The sequence below is a fragment of the Propithecus coquereli genome, unplaced genomic scaffold (genome assembly GCF_000956105.1).
Source record: "Propithecus coquereli isolate 6110/MARCELLA unplaced genomic scaffold, Pcoq_1.0 Scaffold264, whole genome shotgun sequence".
In the NCBI taxonomy this organism is placed as follows: domain Eukaryota; kingdom Metazoa; phylum Chordata; class Mammalia; order Primates; family Indriidae; genus Propithecus; species Propithecus coquereli.
The window spans coordinates 1,802,911-1,818,420 of NW_012148219.1; the positions used below are offsets into that span (position 1 = coordinate 1,802,911).

The 15,510-nt window shown below is 36.3% G+C and overlaps 1 protein-coding gene across 1 annotated transcript in view; it reads left to right on the forward strand.

Moving 5' to 3' along the window:
* The window catches only part of TMTC2 (transmembrane and tetratricopeptide repeat containing 2), a 456,219-nt gene extending 441,647 nt beyond the window's left edge, over window positions 1-14,572 (forward strand). Inside the window, exon 12 of the mRNA XM_012647366.1 lies at window positions 13,723-14,572. Coding sequence (XP_012502820.1) covers window positions 13,723-13,902 — 180 coding nt within the window. The 3' untranslated portion in view covers window positions 13,903-14,572. The remainder of the gene's footprint in view (window positions 1-13,722) is intronic.
* The last annotated feature ends 938 nt before the right edge of the window (window positions 14,573-15,510 follow it).

The following is a 15,510-nucleotide window of genomic DNA, read 5'->3' on the forward strand; positions in this document are numbered from 1 at the left end:
AGCCTACAAAAGGCTCCTGCAGTGACTTTCTTATTAAAAATTTCATCTTATTGCATTGTTACAAATTTTCTTTCATCCTCTCTAAATCGTATTTATATGTTATATAGTAAGCAATATTTTAATGCATCAATTCCTTGTTTTATGGGTTGACTATGCTTCCTGACCTCTTGTGGTCAGGTTTTGGAGTTGAATAGACCAGCAGACTAGCCATATTGCACCCCTCCATCTCTGCGGAGGCTCCTATTACAAAGCATGCTCACTTAGCATCCAGGACTTAATTTTCTAAGAATATCACCTTTATAATTACCATTTAATTTTCCACTTGTCTTGGATGAACTAAAGAAGTTAACAAAATTCTTAAACTTCTGTCTTTGACAGAAGTAAATGAAAATGTCAAATTATCAGCATTAAAGCATAACTTAATTTCCATGAGCCATTTCAAGATACTGCAATTGGATTTAATTATTATATGCAATGAACATTAAACATTTATGAGACAAAATGGGCTACAATTTAATTAGATAGTTAGTGAAGTATTTATAAGGTACTTTAAGAATAATATGTAGTGGCAAGAAAATGTCTTGTGTCTAGTTTCTTACGTAAAAGAATCGAAAAGACTTGCCTTCTTATACTTCCAAGGAAATGTTTTTGTTTTATTTGTCCTGACATAAGTCACAGCTAGAGGTGATATATGGCCAAGTTTTAGTGTAGTCAAATATCAGATTACTATTTCAAGGTTGTCGCATTGCCAATACAAAATTATGTTTTTCGAGTAGGTAAAAATGTATTGATTTGTAATTATGGAAATATATCTGACATATCATACAATCATTATGATTCTGTAACTCGGTATTGAAGTTAAGTCTAAAAGAAATCATAGTTGGCATATGAAAATTAGTCACTTGGTCTGAAATAATGTACTTTGTTCTAACTTGCTTTTCAAGTCTTTTTTGGTTGCTATTTCTGAGTGTGGGTGAATAAGTACCCAATAAATATATATGAGGCCAGCAGTTGCTTGGCTCTGTGTCTCTGTGATTACTTTATTGATTGCTAGTTATTTGTTTGCTTCCTTTTTTATATTAACAGGGTAAAACAAAGGAAGGGAAGCATGAAGGTAAGGATATAGGGCTTGCAAAAAAAAAAAGTTGCTCAGAGAAGAGGTAGAACATTGGTAGATTAGGTAAAAGCAATGCAAATTCTGTATTATAGTTGATAGATGCTTTTCTCTTGCTTATTTTAGAATTTTTCCTTCACATTGACTTTAGATAGTATGATGACTATGTCTTAATGAAGTCTTTCTTACAGTATATCTACCCAAAGGAAAAGAAATCATTATATAAAAAAGACACCTATGCTGAGGAGGGAGGATTGCTTGAGGCCAGGAGTTTAAGACCAGCCTGAGCAAGAGCGAGACCCCGTTTTTACAAAAATTCGAAAAATGAGCTGGGTGTAGTGGCATGTGCCCATAGTCCCAGCTACTCCGGAGGCTGAGGCAGGAGAATCATTTGAATCTAGGAGTTTGAAGTTGCAGTGAGCTCTGATGGCACCACTGCACTCTAGTCTGAGCAACAGAGGGAGACCCTGTTTCAAAAACAAAACAAAACAAAAAAACACCCGTACTCTTATGTTTATCTCAGCGCTATTCACAACAGCAAAGATGTGAAATCAAGCTAAGTGTCCATCAGCAGATGATGTCTGTATAAAGAAAATGTGGAATACTACTCAGCCATAAGAAAAAGAATATAATCATGTCTTTTATAGCAACATGGATGGAATTGGACTTTATTATATTAAATGAAATAACTCAGAAATAGAAAGTCAAATACCATGTTTTCACTTACAAGTGGGAGCTAAATAATGTGTACACATGGACATAGAGAAAGGGAATAATAGACCTTGGAGACTTGTAAGGGTGGGAGGGTAGGAGGGGGCTGAGGGATGAGAAATTACTTAATGGGTACAATATACACTATTTGGCTGATAGTTACCCTAAAAGCACAGACTTCACCACTACACAGTATATCCATGTAGCAAAACTGCACTTGTAGCCCTTAAATGTATAAAAATAAAAAAATTTAGTATTGTATAAAAATGCCGTGAAGCCAGTCTTTAAAACCTTCTTACAGATATCAAATGGGCTGACTATACATGCTTTAACTTAGGAGATGATTGATGCAATCTGATTGTGGCAATTTCACGTATGATCAGAAATAAAGGCAAAATGTGCAATAGAATGGAGAGATCTTGAGGATGATATGTGAACTTATACTATGTGAGTAGCAGAAATTCTATCATTAAACCTCCCTTGAATTGCCGTGAGCTTAGACACAAGAGCCACGTTTATTTATCTTTACATGGTCAGCAGGTGTGACACCTTGACAAGTGTATTGGCATGGAGTATAGCATGGCTTCACCTTGATTGATGTGTCCTGATGGACTATTTTCTGAAATCACGTGCCAAGCCCTTGCATCATTATTTTTCCAAGCATGTATCAACAAAGTCTTGGCCCTATAAAAGTGCAAATAGAATGCCACACATCAGACAGTGTGTTTACATTTTATTTTTAGTTCCTGGAAAGATTTATAGTTTCTGTAGGAATTGCTATGTTCCTGCCTGTTATGTTCGATCTGGTCATCCTAACTCAGAGCATTCGAAATACTTTCCATTTGCTGTGTGCTTGAAGGCTGTTATGAACTCGCTCAGTGAAACGTGTTTCTTCATATTCATTCTGCAGATGGACAGCTGCTGCTTTCTAATGTCATGTTGAAATGTGATTGCTCTGAATGAAACTGTCACCCCTGCATTAATCCTGCTTGTTCACACCATAGTCGCCATCTGCTTTGTAAGAGGAAAAGACAATTCCTACCCATCTGCTATAGACTGAATATTTGTGTCCCTCTAGAATTAATATGTTGAAACCCTACCGTTACGATATTTGGAGGTAGGGCCTTTGGGAGGTAATTAGGTCGTGTGGGTAGGGTCCTCATGATAGAAGTAAAGCCCTATAAAAAGAATACACAGGGAGACTTTTTCTATGTGCACACACCAAGGAAGGCCATGTGAGGACATAACCAGGAAGAAGACCCTTGCCAAGAACTTGACCATGCTAACACCCTGATTTCCGACTTTCAGACTCCAGGAACAGTGAGAAATAAACCTGTGTTGTTTAAGCCACCCAGTCCATGGTACTCTGCTATAGCAAACAGAACTGACTGAGAAACCATCTTTAGAATGTATATTCCTAACTTTAATTTCATTTTGATCTACTATTAATATTTGAGGTCTCTGGCATGCTCATTTTCACAATTTTTACACGAATGAATATTTACAATAAGTTCTATTCAGGAACAAATCTGTCATTTCCACAGTATACAAACTAATATCTCTCAGTCGAACTCCATCAGTTCAAAGCTTCGCTTGGCAAACATAGTAGGCAATTAGAGAAATAATACACATTGATTAAAAAATTTCTCCTGAATTTGATTGTTATAGCATCTGTTGAGTCTTTACTATGGTATACCTTTTATTATGTCACTGGACATGGTAGTATATCTACACCTCTTGCTGTTATTAGATATATATATATCTAACATACGTATGCATATGCAGATCTCTCAGATGATTAATTCACATAGCAAAAAGTTCAGGGGAAAATGCATCTCTGCTTCTATCCTCCATGACAGTTGAGTTCTTAAATATTGTAAGCACAAATCTCAATTTTCAACATATCTCTGAAGTACATTTTAATAACAGCATGATTATTCCAGTGACACGATCCAACCCCTTGGAACAAGCAGTCATTTTATAAAATTTATTCAAACTCATGCCTCACACATACACATGTGGATGGCCTGTACAGCTGGAAATCCTTCTGTGTAACATGACTGTGATGGAGAAAGCACGCACACGTTCCTCCTTCTCAAACTTCATGCTAAAAAGAAAGTGTAGAATGAATTATATTGCTTAAATCGTGTTTCAAATAGAAACAGGCAAGGAATTTGATTCGAAAGAAAAGAAGATGCTGTGGGTTTCGTAGCAGCTATTTAGATTAGTAAGGGCAGACAGCTCTTGGTGTTTTAGACATAATAAATGATGCTTGCCCGTTGTGCATATTCTCTTCTAAATTTCTTAAAGTCTACTTATTCTCATCCTTTTTCCAGTCTGCATGTACCGTGAGTCATCAGATATTTTCTTACTTCTGTAAAACCTTTATTTAGTAGTTTTATTCCAATCATTACTTGTATGTTTATTAGAAATTAAGATAGTGTACTGATTGCGTTTTATAAAAACTATGAGTGAAAGTTAGGTGGCTTGGGATCTAGGTTTTCCATTCGGATCACTTAAAAGATGTTCCTATGAAATTAAGGACATCAGGAAACCCAGCTTTGAAATAGGATCATCTTAAGCGAAGACTATTTTCTGGAGTCATATTCTTAATTTAGTAAATACAGTTTAAAAGACACTGCTAGAAAGAACTACCACCTTTGGAATTATTCTGTTAAAATCACTGTTTGATATTCCCCAAACCACAGCTGTTGGCATTTTGCTCGCCATAGAAATGAATAGCGCTCCACATTGTGACAATCATACCCATCATAAAAGTTAAATGAGCATTCTTGTAATATCCGCTGGGATGGGGCAGATGCAGGAGGGAAGGATTCAGTACAGAGGATAAAATGTGTCACTGACAAACTGAAACTACTCCCTTAATACAGTGTTGTCTTACTTGTCACCTGTATTTGTTTTGTTTTATTCAAAGCTCTTTCAAAAGCACAAATACTTTGTTGAAACTGAGAATCAAAATGAATCATTTCTATTATCTGTCAGAATTTGCCTTGCCATTGCTAGATTTTCCATGTTGTTTTCCCTTGCTCTATCTACCATTTGGCAAAGCTGTTTACAGAGATGCTTTGTTCAAAATATGAGTGTAGTCAAAATATGACTACAAAGAACTATAATTTCTGAATTTAGAGTGTTGCATTGCTTGCGGGGTTTTGTTTCATTATGTCATTTTCTGAAGATCATTTGGTTTATTGTATTAATATTGCATTTTAATAAGGATTAACTTTTCCACTTTGCTTTGGTCCTAGAAGGGCTAACATCATAGATATCACTATTGACAGCTTAATCTCCAAAATAATTGAAATTCAGATTCCTCTATATTAGGGCTACTCTCCTTTCCTGGCTCTGCCCTGAGCAGTCTGCTAAAAACACTTTTAAAAAGTAACAAATGGATTTTGAGGAGACCTGCCAATATTAAAAGTTCATGTACCACTCTCATTAATGTATAAAGGACTTGAAGCAACCTCATAATGAATCTCATCTAGTATCCTTAGACCCAGAAGAAAATAAGCTCCCCTCTCCCATACATCTCAGTCTTAATATTTCCCTTGTAGACATGCCTTATTCTTTGGAATAGAAGAATTTGTATTCATGCACAGGACTATAACTCCTTTAGGGCAGTCCTTGATCTGTGCAGTCCTCTATGGTGCTTACGTCAATGCACGGATAACAGTTTCATCTACTTCTTAAGTTCAAGGGGCGCCAATGAGACAATGAATGTACACCTCCAAATAGCTTGTAATAAATGCCAAGGTGCATGTAAAGTTAGCTAAAGCTAGATACAAACTAAAAAATATATTGTTCTTACTGTGTATCCAGTGTCTGGCAGAGACCTTGGCATATAATAGGTGCTCAATAAATGTTTTTTAAATTACATTGAGATAAGTATAGAATTTAACTCTCCTAGGTCAGTTCCTTCTGCTAAATCCTAAAAATTTGTTGTCTTTCAGCAAGCATTCATTGAGAGTTTCTTTCATATGCCCACGCCTGGCACTAGCAATATAAAGACAATTAAAAGGAATTCACTGTCTTTTTTACCTTCTAGCAAAGAAGACAGACACTTATAAAAAGTAACTGTAATTCATCATAGTTAAGTGTTTCAATTTACGCATCTAGACAGTACTGTGGGAACATAAAGAAGTAAACTATGAAAAAGAGATGGTTAAAATCTTTTTGAAAATGAGCAGAAATCTGTCAAAGAGAGAATGGAAGAAGGACTTTGCAGGCTGTGATAAGGAATGATTTCTCAAAAGAGCATATGGCAGAAATAGAAGTTTCCTATGGCTCAGGGAGAATGTACATTGAGAGATGATTTTAGATGCCGGGTTGTAAAGGGCATCTTACTACTGGGCTGAGGAGTCTAGAATCTATTCTTTATGCTCAGATTGAAACCTCTAAAACACCGTTTGTGTTTTAGAAAGACAAATGGTCAGGTGGGAGATAGATTGGAAAAAGGAAGAAACTGAAGGTGAGAAGAATCTTAAGAGGCGGATAGAGTTTAGGAATGGGATGAGATGTTAAACTTACCCGGTGCCAGCCAAATGGTAAGTGGTAAAGAGAGGTAAAATATGAAACATGCTGTTCATCTGAAATTATTTTCTTGTACCTGACAAAGGAACTAAGAAGAAAACAGGGAATCTGGATAAAGACAGAGAGGTTATAAAGAAGGGTTTCTACTGCATGCTGGGCTAGATGGGGGCTGCCGTCATTCTCCCATATACATTCCTCCAGGATTTCCCATAGCTACTGTGCGATTCCAGTGGATCCTGCTGCCCCTTTTTTGAGGCCCACCGTCTGGCTGGCCAGATATCTGTCGTCATCCTCTCACCCCCACTGAAAGTGAACCTATATCAAGCATTCTCCATTTTGTTTATAACAGATTGTTCTTTGTAGAAACAGTGATTATCTGGTTCTCAATCTTGGGAAGCATCAGGACAGGAAGTCCTTAGGACCTGTTTTAGGGTAGCGGAGGCTCTGTGTTTGTATCTTTCACATATCACTAGGTAAAAACTCTTACAAAACTTACTCTGTCCAGATATTAAGAACAGGTGAGTTACTGAAGACAAAATATAAAAAGCTAGTAAACTTAAGAAAGTGTTATTAACCTCTCTAACCATCAAGGAAAAGAAACTCAGTACACAATAAAATACAGGTTGAGTATCCCTTATCCAAAATCTGTGGGACCAGAAGTGTTTTGGCTTTCAGATTTCTTTTCCTAATTTTGGAATATCTGTATTATACTTAACAGTTGAGCATCCCTAATCCTAAAATGCAAAATCCTCTGGTGAGTGAGCATTAGGTCCACACTAAAAGAGTTTTGGATTTTGGAGCATTTCAGATTATGGATTGTCAGATTTGGAATACCCAACCTGTGCTATTTTACAACTTTCAATTCAGGAAAAATTAAAAAGTTAGACTAGTGTAATTAAGGATATGGAATAAAGGGACTCCTATTACATGTCGATGTTAATGCATTTTGATATGACTACTTTGAAAGGCAATTTGGTAATATCTACCAGTCAAAGATCCACTGTGATCCAGCAATTCCACTTTGAGAAACTTTCCCATAAGCATGTGTGGAGATATGTACAAGAATATTGATGGCAGCCCTCTTTTAAAGAGTCTGTATTCTATCCTTAAGAGAAGGTAGTCATTCAATGGAATTCATGTGAAAGAACTAAACCTTACACATATCAAGATACATAAATCTGAAAAACAAAATATTGAGCAAATAATTCAGGTTCCAGATGGGTGCTTAGCAGAATGGCACTCCATGATGGATGATGCCAAATCTATGAAATTAAAACTTAAAAAATATTTACATTTGTTATGGGTACACAAACAATGAAAGTGTAAAACAAGCACTGGAATGACAGATACCAATTTCAGGATAGTGTTTTCTTTGGGGAATGGTCAGGAATAGGACAATGAGAGATTCGGGGGCTTCAATTGTGTTTATAAAGTTGTATTTGTTAGGCAAGTACATGGTGTTTGTCATGTTCTCTTAAATTTTTGTATGCATAAAATATAGCAAAGAAAAAAAACTTGTGTATGGCTTTACTCATGTGTTTATTCACTTAGTCTATCACCTAGCAATCTAATCTGTTCAGCTACCTATTCATTTATTCTTTTCCTGTGTCAAAATAATTTTATTTAAATAATCCCATGAAAAGAAGATTAGATTAAACCAAGTTGAAAGAAAGGAGCAGTATACAATCAGAAAAATGTAGATTTAAAAGAGATTTTGAGGGTAAAGTTACCAAAACTTAATGATTAGATGTATGTGTGTGAGGTGGAATCAGTGATAATTTATTCAGGTTTCTAGCTTGGTATCAGACCATTAAGCCTGCCAGTGAAAACAGAGGAGGAGGAGTGATATAGGAACCGAAAGGAAGAAAGTATCTAATATTGTCTCTGTACATGTTATGCTTTTTCCATAAGTCTAACAGTTTAATTCAATAATTATTAAATATCTGCCATGTATAAGGCACAAATAGATCATTAAATTTATACATAAAGACTCTTTTTCATTAATATTTTTTAAAATGTTCATGCCATTAATTTTTAAGCATCATGGTAGAGTTGCTGCCCCAGTAAATCCAATTGGGTAAGCGATTTCACCTGAATACAGTTGAATGCCAGTATGCAGACTTCATTAAGTTATTTGGTACCTAGTTTTAAAAGACCAAGACTTCATTAAAAACTTAAGGTTATGCAAACTCATTAAGTTTTCAAATTATGTTCAGAAGGAAAGTTGAAGGCGGTTATCTTGAAAACACCCCAGAAATGTATATTAATTGAGCAATGACTAGGTAAGGCTAATGTCAGTCATTCTTAAAAATTATTTTTTTTCATTCAACAGTAAGTATACAACTCTGGATAATTTCAGCAACATGAGTAGATCCGTTGGATGGAAATAAATGTACTTGTAATATTAAAAATATCGGTGTACTATAGCTATCTTCATCTTTTCCATGGTTTCATTTGCCTGTTCATTATCCTTCATAAAAGGAAAGAGGCCAGAGGGACTAATGGGATACAGAGAGGGGTCTTCTACATGGGTTTCCAACTCCTGCGTAATTAGCACATCTCAACCAATCCCTTTTTTTTTTTCTTTTCTTTTCTCTGGGCCCCACCCAAGTCTTCTTTTCAGAAATCTACATTTCAGTGTTCTATATTTTAATCCTGTTCCAAACAGAAACAAGAATGTCCAATCCTATATCCTCTTGTGGTCTCACTACTTCTCCTCCGTAGGTTTCTTACCAAGACTAAAGGATAGGCTACAGCCAGAAAAATGACTGTGCTCTAATCCTGTGTGTTCAGGATGCACTGTGAGCTTAGCTGAGTTCTTTGGGAGCCCAAAGGACCTTAAACAAAATTTTGTAAATAAAGGTATATTTAGTGACAATTTCATATTTTCCCTATGTATGACAACTTTTTGGGCACCCTGTAGAATCAGACCCCCAGAATCTTGCCTTTGTTCTACCTCACTCCAATATACATCCATTATTTTAATTTTGTGTTTTTCCATCGATGTTGGAGAAGTAAGCCAAAGACCACAGTAAAATACAATAAAGGCAGAATGCCCTAGAGACTTGAAAAGACGTCATTTGCCGCCTCAGTATGTCTGCCAGTCAGCCCCTTTGATGTAAAGCATCTGTCCTCTTCAAGGAAACAAAGATCTGGTTCTTCTTTCTAGTCTGTGAAGCGGGAGGTGGTGTCATTTGTTGTACAGAGCCAGGAGCCCCATGTTACTGGGCTGCAAGCTGCTGAATGCCTTGGTTTAACATGCTGAAAGTTTCATCAGCTGTCTTTAATAAAAGAGGATGTGTGTAGGGGAAAACATCCGCAGTTGTGGTTGGGTTTCTGTTCCCCAGCCCACGAGTTACAGATGGCAGAGAGCAGTGACACCAATATGTAATCAGACTGCCAGTCACCTGTAATTCTTGCATTTTGATCATATGGCTAGGTAGTCTTTAAGTCTGTTTAGAAGCCTTTCCATGCTCTTGTTTGATTATCAAAAGGCTTTTCATACCCTCTCTTTCTGTGTAATAACAATCATTTACAGCTTCTGTTATTTGAACATTTACTAACTTAAATAATTGCATGACCAAGAGAAGAATCCTACTTTTTGAGAAGGTGGACATTTGATCTGACATACTTTATTCTATACATTATAATCTCTTACAGGAAAATTTAATCACACAAGCTATAAAATGATATAAACTATGATCTAGAAGTGACCTTTAAAACCGTTCTTCTCAAATTTTAATGAGCATACAAAGCACCTCAGGGTCTTATTGAAATTCAGGTTGATTCAGTAGGTGGAGCCTGAAATTCTGCATCTCTGTCAAGCTCCCCAATGATGCTGCTGCGACTCCCTGAACCAGCTGGAAGAGCTGAAGGCGTTCAGCCTAGTGCAAACCCATTAAACTTCCCTAGCACTGCTGTGGAGGCACAGACATGACAAGTTTAAAAGTTAAAGTCTTTGAAGACAGAAAAACATGTAAGAAAAATTGGGGACTATGTACAGTCTCATTCATAAATTTTTAACAAACACGTGATACTGTTTATGTCAAAATAATGGTTGACACTTTCAAAGCGGATATGTAGGGTGGTGATACTCATGACTGAGGTCACATTTTAGCATACCTGTATGTAGATTCTATCAGTTTCCATTCACACAAATAAGAAAGCTATAGTGATGTTTTAAGCATTATGTACATTTGTAGGTTTTTAAAATTAAAAAAATTTATTCTGTTAAAATAGACATTTACATTCAAACCATAGCATTACAGCTGAACCTAAAATGTATAGCTGCTTAAACATTGAATGATATTCTTAAATATGCACACTTTTAGTTTACATATATTTTTAGTCCTTAGGGAAAGCAATTAATGAGTCTATGTAAGCTTCCTTGAGATCTTTTATCCCACATTAACTTCATAATATCGATTTATGATTATTTTTGTTTAATGAGTAAATGGTAGTGTGGATAATGCAAAATTAAAGTTATTACAAACACCCCATTATAATTAGCATTCAGAACTCATTCATCAGAACAGATTTAACTTCTTTATTGTGTTTTCTTAGAATAATATTAAAATACTAAATTTTTTTTTCATAATTTGTTTGTGGCTAGGTAACTCCAAAGTGTTCCAAGGACAGAAGAGCCTCAGGCTGCAATTTAGCAAATGATAGGCCTATTTATGTGGCAAGGTGTACTTCACCAGCCATTTTTACATCCATCTCTTACAGGTTTAACCTTTAAAAATCTAGAAATCTAGCAATGATAGTGCCAGTTCAAAAATCCTCAACCTTTGAATTCACTGGTTGTTCAGGCACACTCACAAGGAGATTGTACTTTGTGTTTTTGAATTGATGACAAGGAGGGAGAAGAAGTAGAAAAAGACAAAATGTGTTCTCAGATAACATCTACAGAAACCCTATGAAGCAAGTACTGTTGTCTTCCCATTTGTAGAAGAATCTGAGGTCCCTGGCCCCCCTCACCCATCTTGTTGAAGTGCACACATCTCTGTGGTGGAGCTGACACTTGAACCTAGGTAGCCTGACTCCATAACCTCTGAGTGTTTTTAATAATCCCTTTGAGTTTCAGTTATAGATACAGACACTGTAAGTACAGACACTTTGGTAATAAAGTGATTCAGGAAATAACGACTGTCCCACAGAGCCATCTGGTTTCTCTCAGCCTCATCCCTGGGCCTCTTCCATTCCTGGTTAGTAAGGAATGGTCTCCAGCAGTGGTTCTCCCTCCCTACTTCCTCTCTTCCCACTTAGGTAGCAAAGCATTTTATCTACTTAGCATCTCTAGTAATTCAGGCTGTGAGCACACTTGACCGTCAGTTTAGCAGCTGTTTATTGATAGTTGTACTAAGCACTGAGCGGGGACATAATTCAGAAATGTGTCCAGGCATCAAGGAACTGGAGGTAAAAACAGTGGTGTGATTACAAAGTTCTTACAGGAAGACAGAGTAGGTGGTGGTATTTTCAGTTTCCAGTGTGGAGCTTTTCACTGCACATGTAATTTAGAGCTATGTTTATTTGGATTGGCATTTAAAATTAGAAACTGACCATCTGTATTTTTCTTGATAAGTGTGGAGTCATCCTGACCAAAAGGTTTTTGAAGGTCAGGAGTAGCTTATATTTGCAACATTATTTTTGGAAAAGAAAAAAGGATGTAGAAAAGTTTGAAAATAATGCCTAGTAGTTGAAGATTTAAGAGAATTTTGTTACACATCCAGAGACATATTATGTAGCCATTGAAGTAAAAACTTTAAAGGCTGTACAGCAGTGTAAAAAATCACAAACACGGATGTGCGAGAGCTCAAGCAAAATGAGACAAGGAAAAGAGATCTTGACATCTGCAGTGTGTCTGCCTTACACCTGCACTCTGCTATATGTATCTGTTTATTTTTCTCATTGTATCTCTCTAACAGCATGCAAAGAAGTTGAGGTTATATCTTTCACAAATGAATGAATTGGGGCACAGATATGGTAGGGGACTTCACCAAGGTCACAGTCAGTGGTTGAGCAAGAATTCAAACTCAGATCTCTTACGGTCCAAATCTGATCATAGTTTTCAAAGTTTTCAACTTATTCTAAGCCATTCCACCCTCTCCCTTAGCATTGTTTTTGGTTCAGAAATAATCGTTTCTACAGTAAAGACTGGAATCACATGAATGCAGCTGAAAAACACATTCATACTAAAATCCTGTGAAAATACTAAATCTTAAAAATAATTATGAACTATTTTAGGTTGTGGCACAGAGTTGAAGGACAATAGTTGATGCTGTCTGTAAAATGGAAGCATAATCCTAACAGAAACATTTATAATTTTATCTGATATGTGAAATATGCCTTTATGTAACTGCCAAAATATTAGCTGTTCTCTGTAAACCGGAACGTTCCAGGGACAAGACAAGAGCAGAACAACCTTTATTTCCAGATAGCAAGCAAAATATGTTTTCCTTTGGGAAGAACTTTTGTTGTTGTTAGCTAATTTCTGAGAATCTGGGGAGGGAAACCTTCGTATTAAACTAGTACTGCGTAACTCAGGCCTTTTTTTATACTTTTTTTTTTCCACATGATGGTTCTATAATTCAATTATGATGCATTACTGAAAATTCTATGAGAATTACTTACTTTTTAATAAAATGAAACTTTTCTTATGAAGGTTTCGCTTTCCAGTGCCATATTTTATCTATTTTGATATATTTTTACTTTGCTATATTTATAGTAAACATCCACCATTAGAAGTTAAAAAAAAAAACTTGGCTTTTAAAAATAAGGACTTTGTCTTGTTAAACTACTTAGGTTTGGAAAGAACTTTAAAGTGGTTGCATTGGAATTTTTTTCAGGGTTTTTATCCTAAAAACATCAGTAAAATTTTATAGTTTAATTGTTTTGCATTAAAAGCTTGGAATATTGCTAAAAAGAGAAAATAGTGAGTGGACATAGATTTTTCAGCTTTTCCCACTTAATTTTTTATTTCTTGCCATTGAGTTGAAAAAAATTTTATTCTTTCCATCTGAAATTGTATCACTTTTAACTGTTTTTCTCAAAAATACAGTCAGACTAGGTTACTAGGTCCTCATTTATCTCTGCTTTCTCATTAAAGAAAAAAATACTATTTCTCTGGATGCCCGTCCTATTTAAAGCACAAAGTACACAGCAGCTGTTTGAAAACTTTTTTTCTCCCTAGTTATCTATATCTGAATGTATAAATCGCTAAATTGCTTCCACATAATGCCTGTAGACATAAGGGAATCGTTTGCATAAGTGGATGAAGATTTTTGTTTTCCATGAAGGAGAGCTGGAAATGGCCTCTTGATTGTTTTCCTTCCTTTCTCTTGTGGCAGTATCCCGCTGCTCTGATGAACCTGGGAGCCATCCTGCACCTCAACGGCAGACTCCAGAAGGCTGAGGCCAACTACTTGCGGGCGCTGCAGCTCAAGCCGGATGACGTCATCACGCAGTCCAATCTCCGCAAACTCTGGAACATCATGGAAAAACAAGGCTTAAAGACTTCCAAGACCTGACACAGGGAGCGGAAACTCATCCTCCTCCATTTTCAAAAGCTGGCTTCGTTAACAGACAGAACTTCCCAGCAGTGCTATGATAAGAACGCATTTTGGACTTCAAGACCAGGGCAGAGGTCATTGAGGTCACTGCCACTTCTGGGAGAATCCACTTTGCTGTTGGCACAGCTGTTAACACCAAAAAGGGAGGACATTGGAAACCTCCTGGAGGATGTAATTGTCACCCATAGACTATAAACCAGAGCACTTAAAACAGAATTTTTTGACATTCTTAAAAGGGAGGGGTGTCTAAGTCACAGATTTGGTTCATTTTCAAAGCTAATCTCAAAATTATATTGTTCCTTAAACACTGTGAAAGGAAGTCAGAGTGTCCACTCAGCCACAGTACTCTGTTGAGGTAAAGTTGTTGGAGTGATTAAAGTGTAGTGTGAATCCCAGTGAGCCGCTGGTTGTCCTGACGCTGCTGTCTTCCCTCTTTGGGACAGCCTGCTTACCAGTTTCGGAAGCTTAGGAAACTATTGTTTAAATACTGTGTCAGAATCTGTTGGAATCTGCGGTTGTTTCTTGACGAGTGCACATGATGTTTTATGATTTATATGTCACAGTCTTCATTCTTTGGGACATCATTCGCTTTTTGAAAAGGATTTGGGGAGAGTAGAGCTAAACATACTTCACCGCCTGTGTTGTGAGAGGGGCTGGGGAGGCCTTAAATGTGTCAGGCAGGCATTTTTTTTTAATTGTAATGTTGCTACTATTTTCCCCCAAACTGCCTAATAGAATTCATTATATTAATTCTTTTGAAATTACCTTTTAAAATGGCTATTCCTGGTTAATGTGCATGCGTACACAGGATAAGGGAAAGGGAAGTTTATAAGTGTTCCTGTACCAATAACTAACCAACGGCTATTAGACAAAAGGGAAGATGCCTTGTGCTTCCCAGATATTGCTGGTTAAAAAATCAAGTCTACACACAGGAGTGTATGGTGATGGTTGCCATTGATTCAGTGTTTGGAAAGAGTTGGTATGAAATGGTAATCACTTTCTAATAAGTACCTAACAGTAATGCTGACAAGTTTTCAAGGAATTATTTTTACCTTATTTCGCTCTTCCTGAAAGATGTCAAAAATGACTTATCTTTAGCTGCAATAGAGTGTAGCATTAGCCTGCGTGTTTCTAGGTCTTCTGCCAAGTGCTTTTCTCAGTTGAAAACTATTTTTCACTAGCAAATTTGATATTTTATTTCATTACCTGTTAGTAACCACTTCAGCAATCATTTCAACAAGGAAAAGACTATAAATGAAGTAGAGAAAAAACACTTATTGAACAGTTTTTGGCTTGCAGTTAAACTTTGCTACTAAAAATTAACTTCATATAACACTAGTCCATTATCGACTTCTTCATAGAGAAAGTAGCTATGCTATACCCTACATATTTATTTATTTATTGTTCTACCATAGCAGAGTAACAAAACAAAACTTGATGCATTAAGCCAGTTCTTTGTAACTGAAAGTTACCTGTTTTTCTTTCTCTTTCATTCTCCATGTATATATGATTGGCGTCCCCATCAAAGGGAAGCTGGACATGAAAATACATCACATTATGTTTTCT